Source organism: Kwoniella bestiolae, chromosome 2 (assembly GCF_000512585.2).
Source record: "Kwoniella bestiolae CBS 10118 chromosome 2, complete sequence".
Lineage (NCBI taxonomy): Eukaryota > Fungi > Basidiomycota > Tremellomycetes > Tremellales > Cryptococcaceae > Kwoniella > Kwoniella bestiolae.
In genome coordinates, this window is record NC_089242.1 from 2646910 (window position 1) to 2662647 (window position 15738).

General features: G+C 46.4%; 6 protein-coding genes across 6 annotated transcripts; 2 read left to right on the forward strand and 4 right to left on the reverse strand.

Annotated features, from left to right (window-relative positions):
• Positions 1-252: 252 nt before the first annotated feature.
• Positions 253-3514, forward strand: I302_104141 (uncharacterized protein; the record flags this gene model as incomplete). Its single annotated transcript, XM_019189507.1, has 9 exons — positions 253-402; positions 484-901; positions 954-1018; positions 1071-1535; positions 1587-1746; positions 1797-2212; positions 2272-2582; positions 2645-2819; positions 2876-3514. The coding sequence occupies 9 exons, from the start codon at positions 253-255 to the stop codon at positions 3512-3514; spliced, it is 2799 nt and encodes a 932-aa protein (XP_019049069.1).
• Positions 3515-4162: 648 nt separating this feature from the next.
• On the reverse strand, positions 4163-6542 carry I302_104142 (uncharacterized protein; the record flags this gene model as incomplete). The annotated part of the gene is made up of 8 exons (XM_065869808.1): positions 4163-5117; positions 5204-5216; positions 5283-5451; positions 5532-5823; positions 5878-5934; positions 6038-6072; positions 6158-6438; positions 6506-6542. The coding sequence occupies 8 exons, from the start codon at positions 6540-6542 to the stop codon at positions 4163-4165; spliced, it is 1839 nt and encodes a 612-aa protein (XP_065725880.1).
• A 658-nt stretch (positions 6543-7200) lies between these two features.
• Positions 7201-9511, reverse strand: I302_104143 (uncharacterized protein; the record flags this gene model as incomplete). Its single annotated transcript, XM_065869809.1, has 7 exons — positions 7201-7924; positions 7995-8007; positions 8081-8246; positions 8323-8662; positions 8753-8809; positions 8882-8937; positions 9005-9511. 7 exons carry the CDS (start codon positions 9509-9511, stop codon positions 7201-7203), a joined length of 1863 nt encoding a protein of 620 aa, XP_065725881.1.
• Positions 9512-9929: 418 nt separating this feature from the next.
• Positions 9930-12055, reverse strand: I302_104144 (uncharacterized protein; the record flags this gene model as incomplete). The annotated part of the gene is made up of 8 exons (XM_019189510.1): positions 9930-9935; positions 9990-10857; positions 10937-10949; positions 11011-11173; positions 11234-11522; positions 11576-11632; positions 11679-11734; positions 11801-12055. The coding sequence occupies 8 exons, from the start codon at positions 12053-12055 to the stop codon at positions 9930-9932; spliced, it is 1707 nt and encodes a 568-aa protein (XP_019049072.1).
• A 979-nt stretch (positions 12056-13034) lies between these two features.
• I302_104145 (uncharacterized protein) lies at positions 13035-13274 on the reverse strand (the record flags this gene model as incomplete). Its single annotated transcript, XM_065869810.1, has 1 exon — positions 13035-13274. One exon carries the CDS (start codon positions 13272-13274, stop codon positions 13035-13037), a length of 240 nt encoding a protein of 79 aa, XP_065725882.1.
• Positions 13275-13877: 603 nt separating this feature from the next.
• I302_104146 (uncharacterized protein) lies at positions 13878-15641 on the forward strand (the record flags this gene model as incomplete). Its single annotated transcript, XM_065869811.1, has 6 exons — positions 13878-14051; positions 14120-14149; positions 14355-14567; positions 14703-14895; positions 14981-15237; positions 15297-15641. The coding sequence occupies 6 exons, from the start codon at positions 13878-13880 to the stop codon at positions 15639-15641; spliced, it is 1212 nt and encodes a 403-aa protein (XP_065725883.1).
• Between the last annotated feature and the right edge of the window lie 97 nt (positions 15642-15738).

Below are 15738 nucleotides of genomic sequence, written 5' to 3' on the forward strand. Positions count from 1 at the left end.
CATCATTCACCACTATATCTTTCAACTTCGCATGTCACCAACACCAGAACTTTGAAACATCAACCTCCTTTCAAGAGCCTTAGAAAAGAAAACGTCATTTACTCCAGTATAGGAACTTTGGATAACCAAGATATTGAATGTATGTTGGACATATTATCCCTTATATACCAACTCACAAACATACAGTACTAATCGAGTATCCATGTATGTTGTTGTAGCTTTGTTAATCCATATAACCCAATATCACGAAGAATGACCACCGATACCACCTCTCTCAGTCCAACTGCTACCACGACAAGGTTAAATGTCGCTGCTACTCAATCTGATCCGGAATTGAACAAGCTGGATGGAGTTAATGGGAAGCTGCCAAATGGTCATGATGCTTTAGACCTTGCTGATTCGGTGAGTGGGTCATAGGTCAAATATGGTTTCGCTATGAAGTTTGTTAGACACAGTGATACTGATTCTGCAATATTTTTTCAGGCCCAAAACGCCGATAGACTCGAAGCCAAGAGACTCGAACATGAACGACAAAGACATGCTCAAAGAGCCAGGTTCGAACAACAAATGCAAGAGCTTGAAGAGTCCCAACTCGCGGAAGAACGTCAATTGCTCAACGGTAGCACCCCCTCGGGCGAGGCGGCTTCAGCACCTACCACACCTCCCGGAAGACTCCCCCACGGTACCACCGCTTCAGTCCCAGATGCCAAAGAAGCTCCTGCTCCTATCGGTCCACCAGGTCGAGAAGGTCTCAACGGAGCTAAGAGTATGCCTGGAAGTAGAAGAACTAGCACCTACGGAGGTACTTTTGGTATGGAGAAGTTGAGCTTGAGCGTCATGGCTGATGCGGGGAGAAGAGATTGGGCAGAGGACGATGATGTTGATGCTGAGGGTGCTCAAAGTGGGTTCCCATCTAGCATTGCGCACACCCATCAGCTAATAAAATTCACCAGGCTCCGTCAAATACCTTCAAATGGGTGACGACGATCCTTTCCCTGGTATCCCCAAAGACAACAAGGTATGTTCCTCTTTTCCACTTTCACTTGACGTTCGTTCTGACCTGACACTAGCGACTTTCCACCGCCTCTGCTGCTCTTGATCTTGCCCCCTTGTCGCAAACACCACCACGTGCATTCGGTTCTCGACCTTTCGAAACTTCCTTAAAGACCTCGGAATGGCCTCAGTTCTCCGCTGTCCCAGCCACTGCCAACACCACAGCCACTCGAGGAATGACTTCTCCCCTCCCAGGTCAAGGCTTGATGAGCGATGATGGTCGTGACCCTATCTTGGGAAGTAGGAAGACCTCCCCAACCGGAATGGCAGACTCCATCGCCAGTCTTCCTGCTATGCCAAGCAAATCTGTCCCAGCCACGCCTTTCGGTTTCAACAGTATCAGCAACGCGAAACGAGCTTCTGGTCCTCAGGAGAACACTGGTGAAGGTTTGAGCCACGCTCAAAGAGGCTTCTCCAATCCTGATCTGGCGAGGGCTTTCGGTAAAGTCGGTGGCGGATTCTCCATGAACGAGGCCGGCCGAGTGAGTTTTGCTTCTTATCATGGGCTCGAGTGTCGCTTACATTGTCTCCAGCCTTACGATGCATACAACGCTTTCCCTCCTTCTGGCGGATTTAATCCCCAGACCGCTTACGACCCTTACGGCTTTGATGACGATGGGTACGGCTCTGGCGCTCTCTACCCTGGTGGTTCTATCGGTTTGAAGAACAAGCGAGCGGATCAAGATAGAGAGTGTAAGTGGGCTCGTTTGCAAGGCGAAGACCAAGCTTACATGCCGCACTAGTCAACCGATTCACCGGTGTTCGAATTGAAGACATACAAGGAGAACTCCTCCCTCTCTGTAAAGATCAACACGGTTGCCGATACTTGCAAAAGAAACTGGAAGACGGCGATCCCAAGCACCGAGACATGATCTTCAACGAGACTTACGGTCACTTCCCTGAACTCATGACTGATCCTTTCGGTAACTACCTCTGCCAAAAGCTCCTTGAATACTCTACGGAAGAGCAACGATCAGCTATCATCGATTCAGTCGCCAACGATCTCGTCGGTATCTCCCTCAACATGCACGGTACAAGAGCTGTCCAAAAGATGGTTGATTTCCTTGCTCAACCTAGACAAGCTAAGCAGATCAGAACTTTGATCATGGCTTTGAGTCTGAATGTCGTTGCTTTGATCAAGGATTTGAACGGTAATCACGTGAGTTACCACCTCTTAGATATCCTACACTCGATGCTAATGATATGGTCATGACCCAGGTAATCCAAAAATGCCTCAACAAGCTCATCCCCGAGGACAACCAATTCATCTACAATGCCATCGCTGCCAATTTGATCGAAGTTGCCACTCACCGACACGGATGTTGTGTGCTCCAACGATCGATTGATCACGCCTCTCCAGCTCAACGAATGCAATTGGTCACTGAAATCATCTTCAACTCGCTTTACTTGGTACAAGATCCCTTCGGTAACTACGTTATCCAATATATCTTGGATCTCAACGATGCTAGATTCTCCGAACCTTTGATCAGGACTTTTATTGGTAACGTCTGTTCGTTATCTGTGCAGAAGTGAGCTCGTCACGTCTTCATCTGGGGAGAGAATAACAAGCTGACCTACCGCGCGTTCATAGATTCTCGTCCAACGTCGTGGAGAAGTGTGTCCGAGTTGCCGATCCAGAAGTCCGAAAGGGACTTGTCGGAGAATGTCTCAACAGATCTCGATTGGAGAAACTCCTCAGAGATAGCTACGGAAACTATGTGATCCAAACTGTCTTGGATTACTGTGATGTTGGACAGAGAATGCTCGTGAGTAGTGTGCCTTTACCCTTTCCCCACATTTAGCTGACCTTCCCTCCTTACAGCTCGTCGAACTTATCCGACCTATCCTCCCTTCTATTCGTAACACACCTTACGGCAAACGAATCCAATCCAAACTCGCCCGAGAGGACGCTTCCTTCAACCCTTACGGCCAAGGCAACGGCTACGGTGGTGGCGGTGGTGGTGGACGAGGATACGGACGAGGTGGTGGATATCACGGCTCCAACCGAGGACATATCGGTCGACCTCAACTCCAACACGTCAACGCTTTGACCGACATCTACGGTGGTGGTGGACCCTTCATGCAATACGGCGGAGGACACATGCACCCTGGCCAGGCTCACTTCCACGGAGGTGAGCGAGGACCAGGTGGACCACCTCCACCTCAAATGGGACCTACCCACACTGGAATGAGCTACCATGCTCCCGGACCAGACGGTCAACCATGGTTACATCTCCGAGGACCTACCGGTGGACCCGCTCCCAACTGGCACTTGCAAGATGGCTCTGCACCAGGTGGACACCCCCACGCTCCTCACCCAGGTATGCAACAGCCACCTCCCAACGCCAACGGTGAACCCAACGGTGCCGAGGTACTCCTCCCCGAAGAAGGCATGGGCAACTGGCAAGACCAACAGGGTCAACCATTCGTCCCATACCACAACGTCCCTCCCATGATGTAAAAAAGGACTTTCATCTGCATATATATCTATTCTTACGTTTGAAAAGCAAAAAGGCTTTATCACATTTCTATATTGCGATTTGACTTGGATCTGATATATGTTGTTTTAAGGACCTGAACCTCTCTTTTCTGTTTTCTCTTTCTGTATATTTTATATGATATAAGAAATATAACCCTGCATATCAACGTCTGAAGAATATTAATTGTTTTTTTAGTATATGGTTTTTCGGTGTTTATCAACTTAACTTATAGAATTACATTTTTTGTTTTTGTTTTTTGTTCTTTTGTGGATCAGTCGCTGGAGGAGGGAGATTTAACTTATAGATTTGAGGTGGGGTAGATGGTCATTTGTTGTTTGTTCATGTACAAATCGGTTAACAGGGAGATAGTTTCAAGATAGAATAGGATAAGCTATTTTGTGGGAAGATCTGTTGAAAAGAATAAGAACGAGTACAGTATATAGAATTAAACTTCAACGTATTTAGTTGGATTGGATGGTCGATTGAATCTGTATGCATTTGGATGTGTATGTGAATTTTAGAATTATACAACAACATCGAGATAAGAGTCAACGAATGGCCTTCACCATTTCCCCCTCATCGGCCCCGCCGCCCTCCCCCCTTCCACACCCGTTAAACCTACCATCCCCTCATCCCCAGAGCATCTCCCTCAACTTATCTTGAGTAGCCTGGTTCCTGCGCAGAATATCTTGGGTGTTTTTGATTGTGGCTTCGGCAGTCTTGGGATTGGACATTTGAGCTTTGAGGAGCTCTTGTTGGTTGAGAACGATCTTTTGGCTGTTGAGAAAGGCTTCAAGGAGTTGAGGATTGCAGGCAGATCGTGAGGAGGATGAGCTTTCGGTGGAGATCGAGGGAGGTTTATCGTCATCACTTAATGAGATATCGATGATTTCCTTCACTCGAGGGAGATTCGGTTTGATATCTTCAGCTGGAGGATCCTTGCTCGTATCGGTGGTAGGCGCAGGCGCGATTGAGGCTTTGATGTCTGCCCTTTGGCTCATACCTGTCGAGCTAGATTTCAAAACGTGAAGAGTATCTTTCGACTTGGGTTGGCTCAGTGGAAGAGTTGAAGCTTTAGGTACGACTTGCTCTTTGTTCTCGCGAGTGGCTCCAATCGAAGCGGAAGGTAGTGCGCTTGTCGACTGTTGAGTTGATGGAGGCATTTCAAGACCAAGGAGAGTTCCCAATGACATCCTGACAGATTTACTTTTGGAAGACGATTGAGGTTGGCCTCTGCGTTGAGATGGTACCGTTGACTTTCCCGCTGCAGAGTCCGAATCCTCGTGGCTTGCGGCAGTAGATCTCGAAGGTTTGGGAGCAGGAGGATTCCTGTGTTTGTCCACTCTAAGCGCTTTGGTCGCGACGTGGCGTGGTTCTTTGGGCCATGAGATCGCTTTTTGCGGAGGTTTACGTTTCATCGTGTTGGTGTTGCTTCGTTTCGGTTTAGGCTTGTGGAGTGCGTTGGACCTTGACTTGATAGTGTCATCGTCATCGTCTGACTGACGGGGATCGTAATCGTAATCGGAATCATCGTCGTCTTGGGAAGATATAGCTTGTTGATGATATGTGGAATGTTTACAATCGCTATTGACAATTGAGATCAACGTTGATCAGCACTTCAAGTCTCGCACTGTGTTAATCTATCGTTGAGATCGTAGACTCATACGTACCAGAGGTTCTCGGCTGAGATGAAGGAATCGAGATTTATCAGCTTCGAGGGGACAGATGATTCGATCATACATTACTCACCAAAATATTCACTGTAGAACGCAGTGAGCTGCTCTCCAGGAGGTATCGGCGTCCCATCGATCTGATGCATTGACAAGGTTGTATATCCTATGCTGGATACTAAATCATCTTGCAAGTGTTGTAAGGCCCTTTCTTGGAAATCCCAATAGACGTTAGGTTCGCAGGAATGCTATTAGTGATAAAAGGAAGATAAACGATAACCACTTTGACGATCATTCCTGTGAGGGTGTATGTGAGATGAAGACTCACATTGATGGTTCTCGCCGGTCCCAAGCCCATCAAGGTCATATCCTGCCCTCCCACTTGATGTTCAAACGTCAACCCTTGCTCGAACCCAGCGTCCAGAATGTCTCCGATGTCACTGGGGAGGAAGAATACGATGAATTGCAGGTGATTTATATCTGCACGAAGGCTTCTTGCGGCTTTAGTAGCTAGCGTAGGGACTTGTCTTCTGTATAACCCAACTTGACCACCCAGCTCAGGGCACGATTGGAGCTGCAGAGGCAGAGTCGTGTGGAAGGAAAGGAAACTCTTTTCGATCCTAGTGGAGTTTCAGTCTCCGTTATATCTAGTGAAATTTGGGTATTCAACTTACAAGTCTAGCCATTGTTGAGGAATGAGGTTATCCTTCTTCTCGCTTTGGGCGGTGGAGCTGTGAAATGGAAGTGTGTAGTATAGCACCGGTTGTCAGTGAGACGCAGAGAAATACTGTACACTGAAAGCTTGGAAAGGTCACTTGCATCTTCCGGAAACACTTGGAGATAAGCTTCGGATCTCTATTCACGTCGTACTACCCACAGTGGTATGAAGATCAAGTCAGCTCCCCCCGGATGAAGAGAGTTTTCGAGAGTAGTACATAGTCAAGGGAGACTGACCTGTGCAAGGTAAGGTTCAGTCAGATCCTCAAAATCCATCTTGACTTTCCAAATGGCTCTGATGGGCGCTCTATCCAGACCATCTCGTCTAGCTATAATCTCCTGAAAGACCTGCTCGAAAGCGCAAAGTTGATGAAGGACCACTACAGCCGGAGCTTCAGGCTGGATCGGAGCGAAAAGAGAGGGAGGTGGACCTCTTATGAGTGGATCTTCAGGTTCGGTTTCCTTCCTTTTGGTAGGTTTGATCAACTCTCGACAGTTCATCTGGCGAGAGGAACGTTCTGCGAAACAGAACGGAGAAGTGAGCCACCGACGACACGTTGACGAACGGAGAGGTGCTGTATTTACCTTCAGCTACTTCTCGTTTTGACACCTTACCTGCCATTCTTGCGGTGATTGTTAAATCTGTGATTGGGGATGCATGAGAAGGTGAGTAAGGCTGAAAATGAACAAAAGGAAGGCAGATGGAAGAGGTAGGCATTTACTGTATACACACATATAGTAATTGCAGAAATACCAAAGGACGCAGTATCGCACGAACCCAAATTATCTCGCGCAGACCTTGTCCTTATATTTATAGAATCTTACGGCCAAGCGATATCACGTATGGCACTACAGTAATCTGGTTGACATACAGTCGCATCTTTTACAAACACCTCCTCGATGGCCTTCTATTCCATGTATGTAACAGAATCATCGACGCTCCCTGTACTATTTCCGCAGAGCAGAAGGTAACTTATGTATCATATGATATACATCCCACAAAACACCTATAATGCTTGCTCTCAAATCGATATACACACAACAGATAGTTGAAATTTACAGGAAAATCTTCTCCACTCTTGTCCAATTCGTTCTGCTTAGCTCAGGCAAGACCTGATGGAAAGCCCTAACTTCTCTTGATAAACTGTAAGCCCGAAGATACAAGAACATGGCTACTTGAGGTATCAAAGGTGTTTCGTCAGCCTTTTTTTTGGGTGGCTGCTGATGCTACCAGCATGACTTTAGTCACTTACTTTTGAGTTGTTATACTGAAACGCTCATCACCATCTATCGTATCGATTCCCACCAGCAGACGTTCCATAGAGTCCGCCACTATTAACGCCTATGAGACGACCTCCACCACTGTCCCCAAAGACAGCGTTGTCCCGCTCGATAACGAGAGCAGTAGGTATAGAGGATTCCGGACTGTAGTCCTGTCCTGCGAATGGAGCATCTCTATGTTCATGTCCAACGCCTTCAGAATATCTTGGGTGAGCTGAAATGGGGCTGCTGAAGGTGGAGAGTCGCTCCTCGGGATCGGCGTCGGTAAAGCCCCACGGAAGGCTTCTGGAAGGTGTTGACGAGTGCCTGTGAGAAGACGATTCGGCATTAGAGAAAGGAACAGGGGAAGAAGCAGGATCGGCCATGAGTCGACTTGACCTGTATAGGTCAGTCTTTCTTGAAGTGGGGTTGATGTTTTCAAGAGGTCTATCCATCGTAATGCCTTGTAGGAACACAGAAGTCAGTTGAGTTGATGCGGAAGGTTTGACAACTCTATTCGAGGTGGCTTTGATGTCGCCGGGTGAGCTGGTCCTTCTTCTTTTTGGGTCCTTTTGAGATGGAGCACCTCTCGTGGACGAAATGAGAGTTTGCCGTTTGGATTTAGATCCTTTCGCTCGGGTCTTAATAGACTTCTTCTTTGATTTCTTCTCCTCGTAATCGGACGAGGTGTCATGTTCGGACGAGCCACTGGTGATATTATGCTCCAAGCCCCAAGGACAAGCACTAAACAATTATCAATCAGCCGCGAGTAGGGTACCATGATAATTTTAAAAACCGCAGAAGGACAACATACCAATGGTTTTGTGCTGCGGCAGAACAACCAAATTTGTCAGCTGCATACCTTCATGATGACAGTCGATGCTCATGCACTCCACTCACCGAAGTAGCTTCCATAATCTGCCAGCAGTTCTTCGCCTGGTGCGATCCTCATGTTCATCTGGTCGAATTCGAAATGTTGAATGGCGATGCCACCATCCGAAGTCTCAACAACTGCCTCGAGTGCTTCATCGGGCATTATCCATTCGACGTTGTTGATACAAGCATGCTATGGCCAGATCACTACATCAGCGCGGTTCTCACGAAGTATACTCCGAGGACCATTTTGGTGTAATCCGACTTACGTTGATAGATCTGCCAAACCCTAGACTCAACAACACGTTTATCTTCCCATTATGATGATACTCGAAACACAATTCAGGATTGAACCCTTCCTTCTCCGCAGCGTATACGCTCTGTATCCTCGGGTTAGGTAGGGTAATGACTATCAGTTCGACACCGCTCATATCGATGGCGGAGCTGTAGGCTGGTCCCTTTGACTTCCTGTCTCGTGGCTGGGCGGCGGTTTTACGTGATCCGGAGTGATTGCGTCGGAATAGTCCTACTTGATTGTCCGGGAGGTAGCGACAGGTGCGAAGTTCGATATCGCGATTGAGAAGGGCGCTGAGAAAGCTATCTTCGAACCTAAATTGACTGAATCAGCACTTGAAACGGGGAATTCATCCTTCCAAAAAACGTTCAGGATCAGTTATACATGAATCGAGTACAACGTACAGTTTCATGAGTGGTTCGGGGATGATATTATTCCTGGATCTTCGCTGAGTATCGGTACTACAATATCCGCGCAGAAAGTTAATCGAAATCCTCTCGTTTGCGTAGCAGATGAGAACGGAAAGCACTCACATCCTCTCCATTAATCTCGTCATGTAACTGATATCACGTTCTCTATGGGTATGCTTCTGAGGAAATTTGATCCGCTACCTCCATCAGTCACGGAGATGGTTGTGAAGAATCAATTGTACTCACCACTCCCCTTATTTCCCTCTTGAGTTCCCTCAACGAACTCCTATCAAACTTCTCTTTCAGACTAGACCTCATAGCGGCTCTCGATAATCCATGATACGCCGCCATGGCTTCGTGGAAAAGGTATTCGAAGGCGCAAATCTGATGAGCGAGTCTCAGATTAACCGAGGACTCTTCATCACTCCCTTCTTCTTCTTGTTCGATGGTGGTATTGTCCGGTTCAATGGTAGGTTTGATATCTATTTCTATCTCTTCGTATTCATCCCCCTCGGGTGGGGAATGAGAACTACCAGGAGTAGGAGTGAATTTAGTTCGAGTAACCTTTTTGCTTGACTGAGGGGAAGGTGGAAGATACTCCGAAGGCAGAGTACTGAGAGAGCTGTCCAACCCTAAGGAGAGAGGAAGACTCTCCACCCCCGAGGAGATGGGAAGGCTTTCCACTCCCGACGATAGAGAGCTGGGAGGGGAGGGAAGGTATTTGCGTTTGGCTTTAGTCTTGTTTCTAGCCATCTTGCTGAGTTCGAGCGAGTATCTTGATATCCGTTTGCTAGAAAGATGAAAAGGAAAGAGAGAAGAGAAGAGAAGAGAAGAGCAAGAACGAAAGTTAACGAGATATAAATGTATGTTTCTCAGTGGTGAATACCTCTCGCTGTGCAATTGTATTCAAATGAATTGATTTTAGGGTGATGCGCACAGACCCCTTCTATCAACGTCTAGCACTGTCATGTCCCTCATTCAACTATGGAATATTGTACGTCGGAATGATAGAATCGCTTTGGATGTGGCGCTGAGCTTGTTCAAATAGGGGAAAGCATTGAGATCGAGTAATAGCCTCGGTGTAGGAATATTGCTCAACAAAATGTCATTCAATTATATAAACCAACAACCCTTGCGATCCCATGTCTTCTTATATATCGACACATCCGACTTATTGCTATGAATTTTTTCTCATTAGATAGCGCCAGTAGCACGCACGAAAGGTACTCACGGAACTACACATCGACGACTTCCGATTCCCATATTCACTACGTCTATCCCCATCTGCATCTTCTAAATCTATAGCAGGTGTCCTTGAATGTGAAGTATCTCGTCTACTCTCCTTTCCTTTCCCTTTCTCCAGCTTCTTCAACTGCGCCATCAGAGTTTTCTGCTTTTCCCTGCACCTCTCGACCTCCTTTCTCTCCTCTCTGATATTTTCCTTGAAATCGACCAAGCGAGATATGATCCCATCTAAACTATTTTCGTGAAACTCTAACTTATTGAGATGGCTATTCACTCTCCCATCCAGCTGAGCAATTTGATTCAAGATCTTCATCATCTTGGAAGGGCTAGAGGGGCGGGAAGATGCATTCGAAGCGAGAACCTCCACATCTCCACCCTCGTCAAGGTCCCCTTCCTCTTGTTCTCTTGGCCTGCCCCATATTCCCGGAATATCAAATTCCTCATCCTCACTCCCTACCATTCTCCTCTGCTTGAGAGGCGAAGATCTCGTTCTCCTAGAAGAGGTAATTCCCCCAGGGGACGATTTAGTTCCCACATACTCTACTTCGTCCTGGCTATCATCCTCGGATTCATGCCTACTCTTTCTCTTCTTATCCCGCCTTCTCACATGATCCTTTCTCCTCTGAGACAACGCTTTGTCCCTGTAAACCTCATAACAGCTCGGAGTACGGTACAAGCGAGGAGGTCTCACAGGGGAAGAGCCTTCTAGGTTGATACCGTCTAGATCCATTGAATCGGCCCTTGAAACGGGATATTCGAGAGGGGTATCTCCACGGTCGTAATCCTTTGAAAGTCCAGGTACAGCGTTATTGGTCTCAGCAGTGGACTCATGTAGGGATGTGCTGCTACATATGCTGTGTATGAACGTGTGTAGCACGTCAGTTAAAATGTATACAGGGAAAAACTAAGGCGGAAGGGGATGGATTTGCTTACCAATCTTTTTGAGCTAAATTAGGCATGGTTCAGAATAGTACTTGTACTTAATGTGAACGGATACCCTTACTCACCAAACTCATCACCATAGTACCCAAAGATTTCCATCCCAGGTTTGAAAGCTCTTCTGGACTGCTTGACCAACTTCGATACCATCCTTCCTATCTTACCCTTCTCCTCGAATTTCAAAGCGTTTGGTTCGAAGGTCCATTCTACTGAATGATTGCTACAATGATGCTGTATGGACATCAGCAGGTGGGTCAGCCAGTTGTACCATAGGGAGAGATAGAGTCTTACGTTGATGACCCTCGCCATGCCCAGCCCTATGAGAATATAGTTCTTCGCTTCCTTCTCGCCTCTCTTCTTATGCTTATAATCGAAAGTCAGATCATCCAAGAATCCATTTTCTTCTGTATCGGTGATTCTCCTGGGAAGCGAGAAAAGTTCGAATCGGATTCCATCCAGATTCGAGGGTGGACCTGTATCGCCGGGTTTGACGAATAATCCCACCTGACCTGGTACCTCAGCGGATTGGCGAAGGTGAAAGAATGGGTTGTGCAACGCGTCGAGGAAGTTCTTCTCGAGTCTATGAATGATCGTATCGTTACACCTAGCTAGAATGTGTGAGAATTGACTTACCGGTCCAGATATATATTGGGCACGAGGTTGTCATTCCGGGATTTCTGAGATCGGGTTCTTCCAAGATGCCCATCAGCTTAGTAGGAAAATAGACAGAACTCACATCTGCTTGATGATATTCTCCAAATGTCCAACCTGATCATTCCTTCTCGCTTGGTTCTTCCAATAAGGTAAGAATCAGCTTTACCTTTTGAATCATAGCCAGTCAAGAAGCAACCTACTCACTCCAGTCTGAGGATTGATGAATAATTCCTGCCTGTCATACTTCAAAGTCTTCGATCCTCTGACAGGTGATATTTTCAGCCCATCCAAACCCGCAAAGAATTCCATGAAGATATGTTCAAACGCGCATAGTTGATGTAGGATATTCAAAGCTTTTTGCTCTCCCTCGGTGAGTTTGCCAGCCTTACTCAAATCCACAGGCCATTCGGACACACCCCGGACTCGGACAAAATGTGTTTTTTCTGCCTTTCTGCCCATTTCGTCATGCATTCACCTTGATGTGATGCTTTACAACCTCATCAAGGGTGTGCAGAATCTCGATGAGAATTGAGCTATACAACTTTCATCTCTCACAATGCATACACACACATATAGATGGCAATCCCCTTACAGTGCCTTCCTTCCAATTTTGACCGCTTTCTGGAGCTTATTATGTAAGATCAGGGCTGATGCTCGGCTACCAAGGGGTAAATAGCATACTGATAAGTCCATGGCTACCATCTCATGTCTTTGGATGAGCTCTAAACGGGTTTGAGTGAGATGGGGGCCTAAAATCGCTTAAAATCACCCTAAAATCGCCCCTCATCTCCAGATACAGCATAAACCAGTCATAAAATGCCTGCTCCAAAACCTGGATGACGTAGCGAGATCAATGAAAACCTACTTCATGGAAAGAAGGGGCAAGATACTTGTGAGACTGGGGCTGTGAAGGCTGTGATTGACAGGAATCCTGAAAATCGTCTACTTATCTGGTTCATTCAGTCATGAATATTGCAAAACACTCCCAAAGGCCATCAAACTTCTGGTAGTATGCGTCAAGATAGTGATCAAGCTGACTACAAGCCAGAGCTGAGCTCGGCGCAGTGAAGATGGAACAACAAGCGATCATATTGACAGACCAAACTCTTAGAAAAAGAGGCAGCAGTACACACGGTCCTGAAGCAACATCATGATCATCTTTCATCGATATGAGAGGCTGAGATGTCTTGCAGGGGGGTATTCGTCTAATGACAGCTACCACAGCCCAATCATTTACATCAATTGTGTGTGATCAAGACAATTCAAGTGGGCAGGGTCAAATTGAGAGCGCCCAGAAGGAATGGTGGGGGGCGGTGCCATCTTGCCTTCTTCTCCCCTGGAATTGAGCGTGCATGCATATCACAGTATGATCGACAACCTCACCAGTTGGATTGGATGTAGCATGCATGTTACCTGAGATATTAGTGATAATACATGCTCAAACATGACAAGGAAGCATGTCCGAGCGCCCCGTGTGTCCGAGTGCCACATTCATCTGAGTACGAGGTGATGGTGGGGGCGAGTCAGGGGAAAATAGGTCTTGTAAAGTACTTCCTACTTCTTCCACCTGACGGGATGCTTCGGAAGAAGAAGAGGAGTCGAGTGAGATCGCTCGGAGCGGTGACTTTCGCTCTTTATAATTGGCGCCGTGGAAACTTTTACGGGCTTTCTGTGGCATAATAAAGATTCACGATGATAGATAAGGAAGGAAGGGGAAATGGCGGTGAGATGTATATGTACAGTGTCGAGAAAAGAAAGAAAAGGAAGAGAAGAGGAATAGGATGGATTTGTCGTGCATCGATGTGTCCATGACAAATGCGTGTTGTTAATGTTTTTGATGGTTGCCAGGGTCGTGCTGTGATCGTGTTGATCAATGTCAGTGCGTGATTACACTTTACACACAGTGGGGAAGAAGTCTAGGCTCAAAGTGGCGGGATGAGTGTCAAGTACTTGTAGCTTGAAGTTGTCATTTGTTACCTCATTACTCCGTTCCCATAAGACCATTCAACATTATCACACTACACTATGAATCCGAATAAGATTATTACTGTTATCACTGTAATTCTTATACCGAGTACGGTCCAGTACAGCTACAATACTGTAAACGCGACTGTGATTGAGTTTTGCCACTCTTGCGACTCCTCTTGGATATCTCTTTCTCTACTACCACCATCACGAGACATGTTTGGTTGCCCCATCATACCATATCATCCTCATCATCTCCTTCGTACTTATTTCAGATACTGTACATTTTAGTCCCTCATCTCGCCATCCACATATCATGTCAGAAGGCTACATCCAAGAATTCACCTCCGACTTCGATCCCGCCTCCAACTCCAACTCCCAATGCGCAGAATCAGAACACACCAAGCAAATCCGTAACATGCTCAAGCTCGAGAACGAAGCCGATCAGAATCTCTACAAGTACATGCTCATGCGGAGAGGGGTACAAGAGGTCGTTCGATGTAGAGTTTCGGACCGGATGGATCGGATCATCGATTACGCTCTTAAGGGGATTGATAGAGAGTTAATTTGGCTGGGACGTTAAAGATTGTAAGTGATTTTTGGTCAGCCCGATTCCTCTTTGCATATTCCCAAATTGTGGTGTAACATCATGTTCCCCTGTCGTTAGAGTAGGATCTGTTATTGTATTCTACTACGCTAGGCAATAACTTTCTCTTTTGATGAACCGCTATTTCTAATCTACGGTATCTCTGCCACCGAACGATTCAAAAGAGTTGACAATCTTATTACACAGCCCTACGAAGACACCTGCTCCTTCCTAGACAGCGTCGCTCCCCTCGGACTCTACGATATCACCTGGTATCAGCTCTACCACCAGGAGGAGGAACCCGCGATATCATCGATCTCCCCGACCCTCCACAAGCTATACGATTCGCTAAATCATGCTTCAACCAACTTTCGCGATAAAGAACACTTGAAGAGAGTTTACGCTGGCTTGATCAATGTCGTATTCTTCGAGTATGAAAAGTGCAGGTCATTTGACATCACGTGAGTGGTGATCACACTTCACACTTTTCAGCATCCAGATATCTATCACAGAGACCGCATTTGAATGGAGCTGACGTGAGAGTTTTACTCCAAGTCGGATGTACAGACGATCTATCGGATGATCAATGCTTTTGATCTGTGGCCATTACTTCTTGTCCAAACAGACTTGCAAATCGGTCTCGCACCCAAGTTACTAAGTATAAAGCAGGACGAATCATGTGAACCTGTACCCGATCGTCCAGAGATATATGCAATGGCGAGACAGATGCTTGTCAACCTAAATAACGGTTAGTAAACTGTACACCTTTCTCCTGGTATATTCAATTCCTTCTCGCCAGCGTGCGCAAAACTTACGCATTGAATTATTATCAGATCTATTCAATTGCTGGTTCCCATACGTGTTCATCCATCTCAACACCGGAGCCGATAGCTTCAACAAGACTCGATTGGAGAACGATACTTCCCTCCTCATCGCTTTGAAAATTCGCGACAGACTATGCGTTCACGCTTGGCGGGCCAATCCTGTCAATTTCAGGTTCCGTTCGAACGAGATGAGCTACGTCTATGGGATACGGGTGATGGCAAGTTGGGTGGAAGTGGTAATGGCTTTCACCTCATACGGGAATGTAGTAAGTATACAGTCCGATATACCATTGAAGTTTAGCTTAGTTGATTCTCCTGATCGTAGACAATCGTGCCAATCTTCGCTTTGCCCATTACCGACCCCGACAGATACCTACAATTCATCAGTATCCTTTTCAAGATGAAAGACAACGGTCCGATTAGGAAATCAATAATTGAGAATTGGTTGTGGTGTCTGGAACGAAGGATACCGATAAGCCTTATCGAGCGAATTATCAAATTTAAACCCTCGACTGCTCCCACTTTTCAACCTTTAGTGGACTCGGCAAGAACGAAATCGCTTACGCAAGCTCGATTAGAGTCAGCTCAACGAATCGATGGAAATGAGCGGTTAGATAGTTGGTTACAAGAGGTTTATAAGGCTAGACATCCTTACGCCTTGTCTCCGTGATCTGCGATTGAAGCGTGAAAGACCACGTTAGCTGTATATTGTCGTTTCTTAGTTATTTATGCTTGAATCATATAAGTTGTATGTCAGTTGAATATGT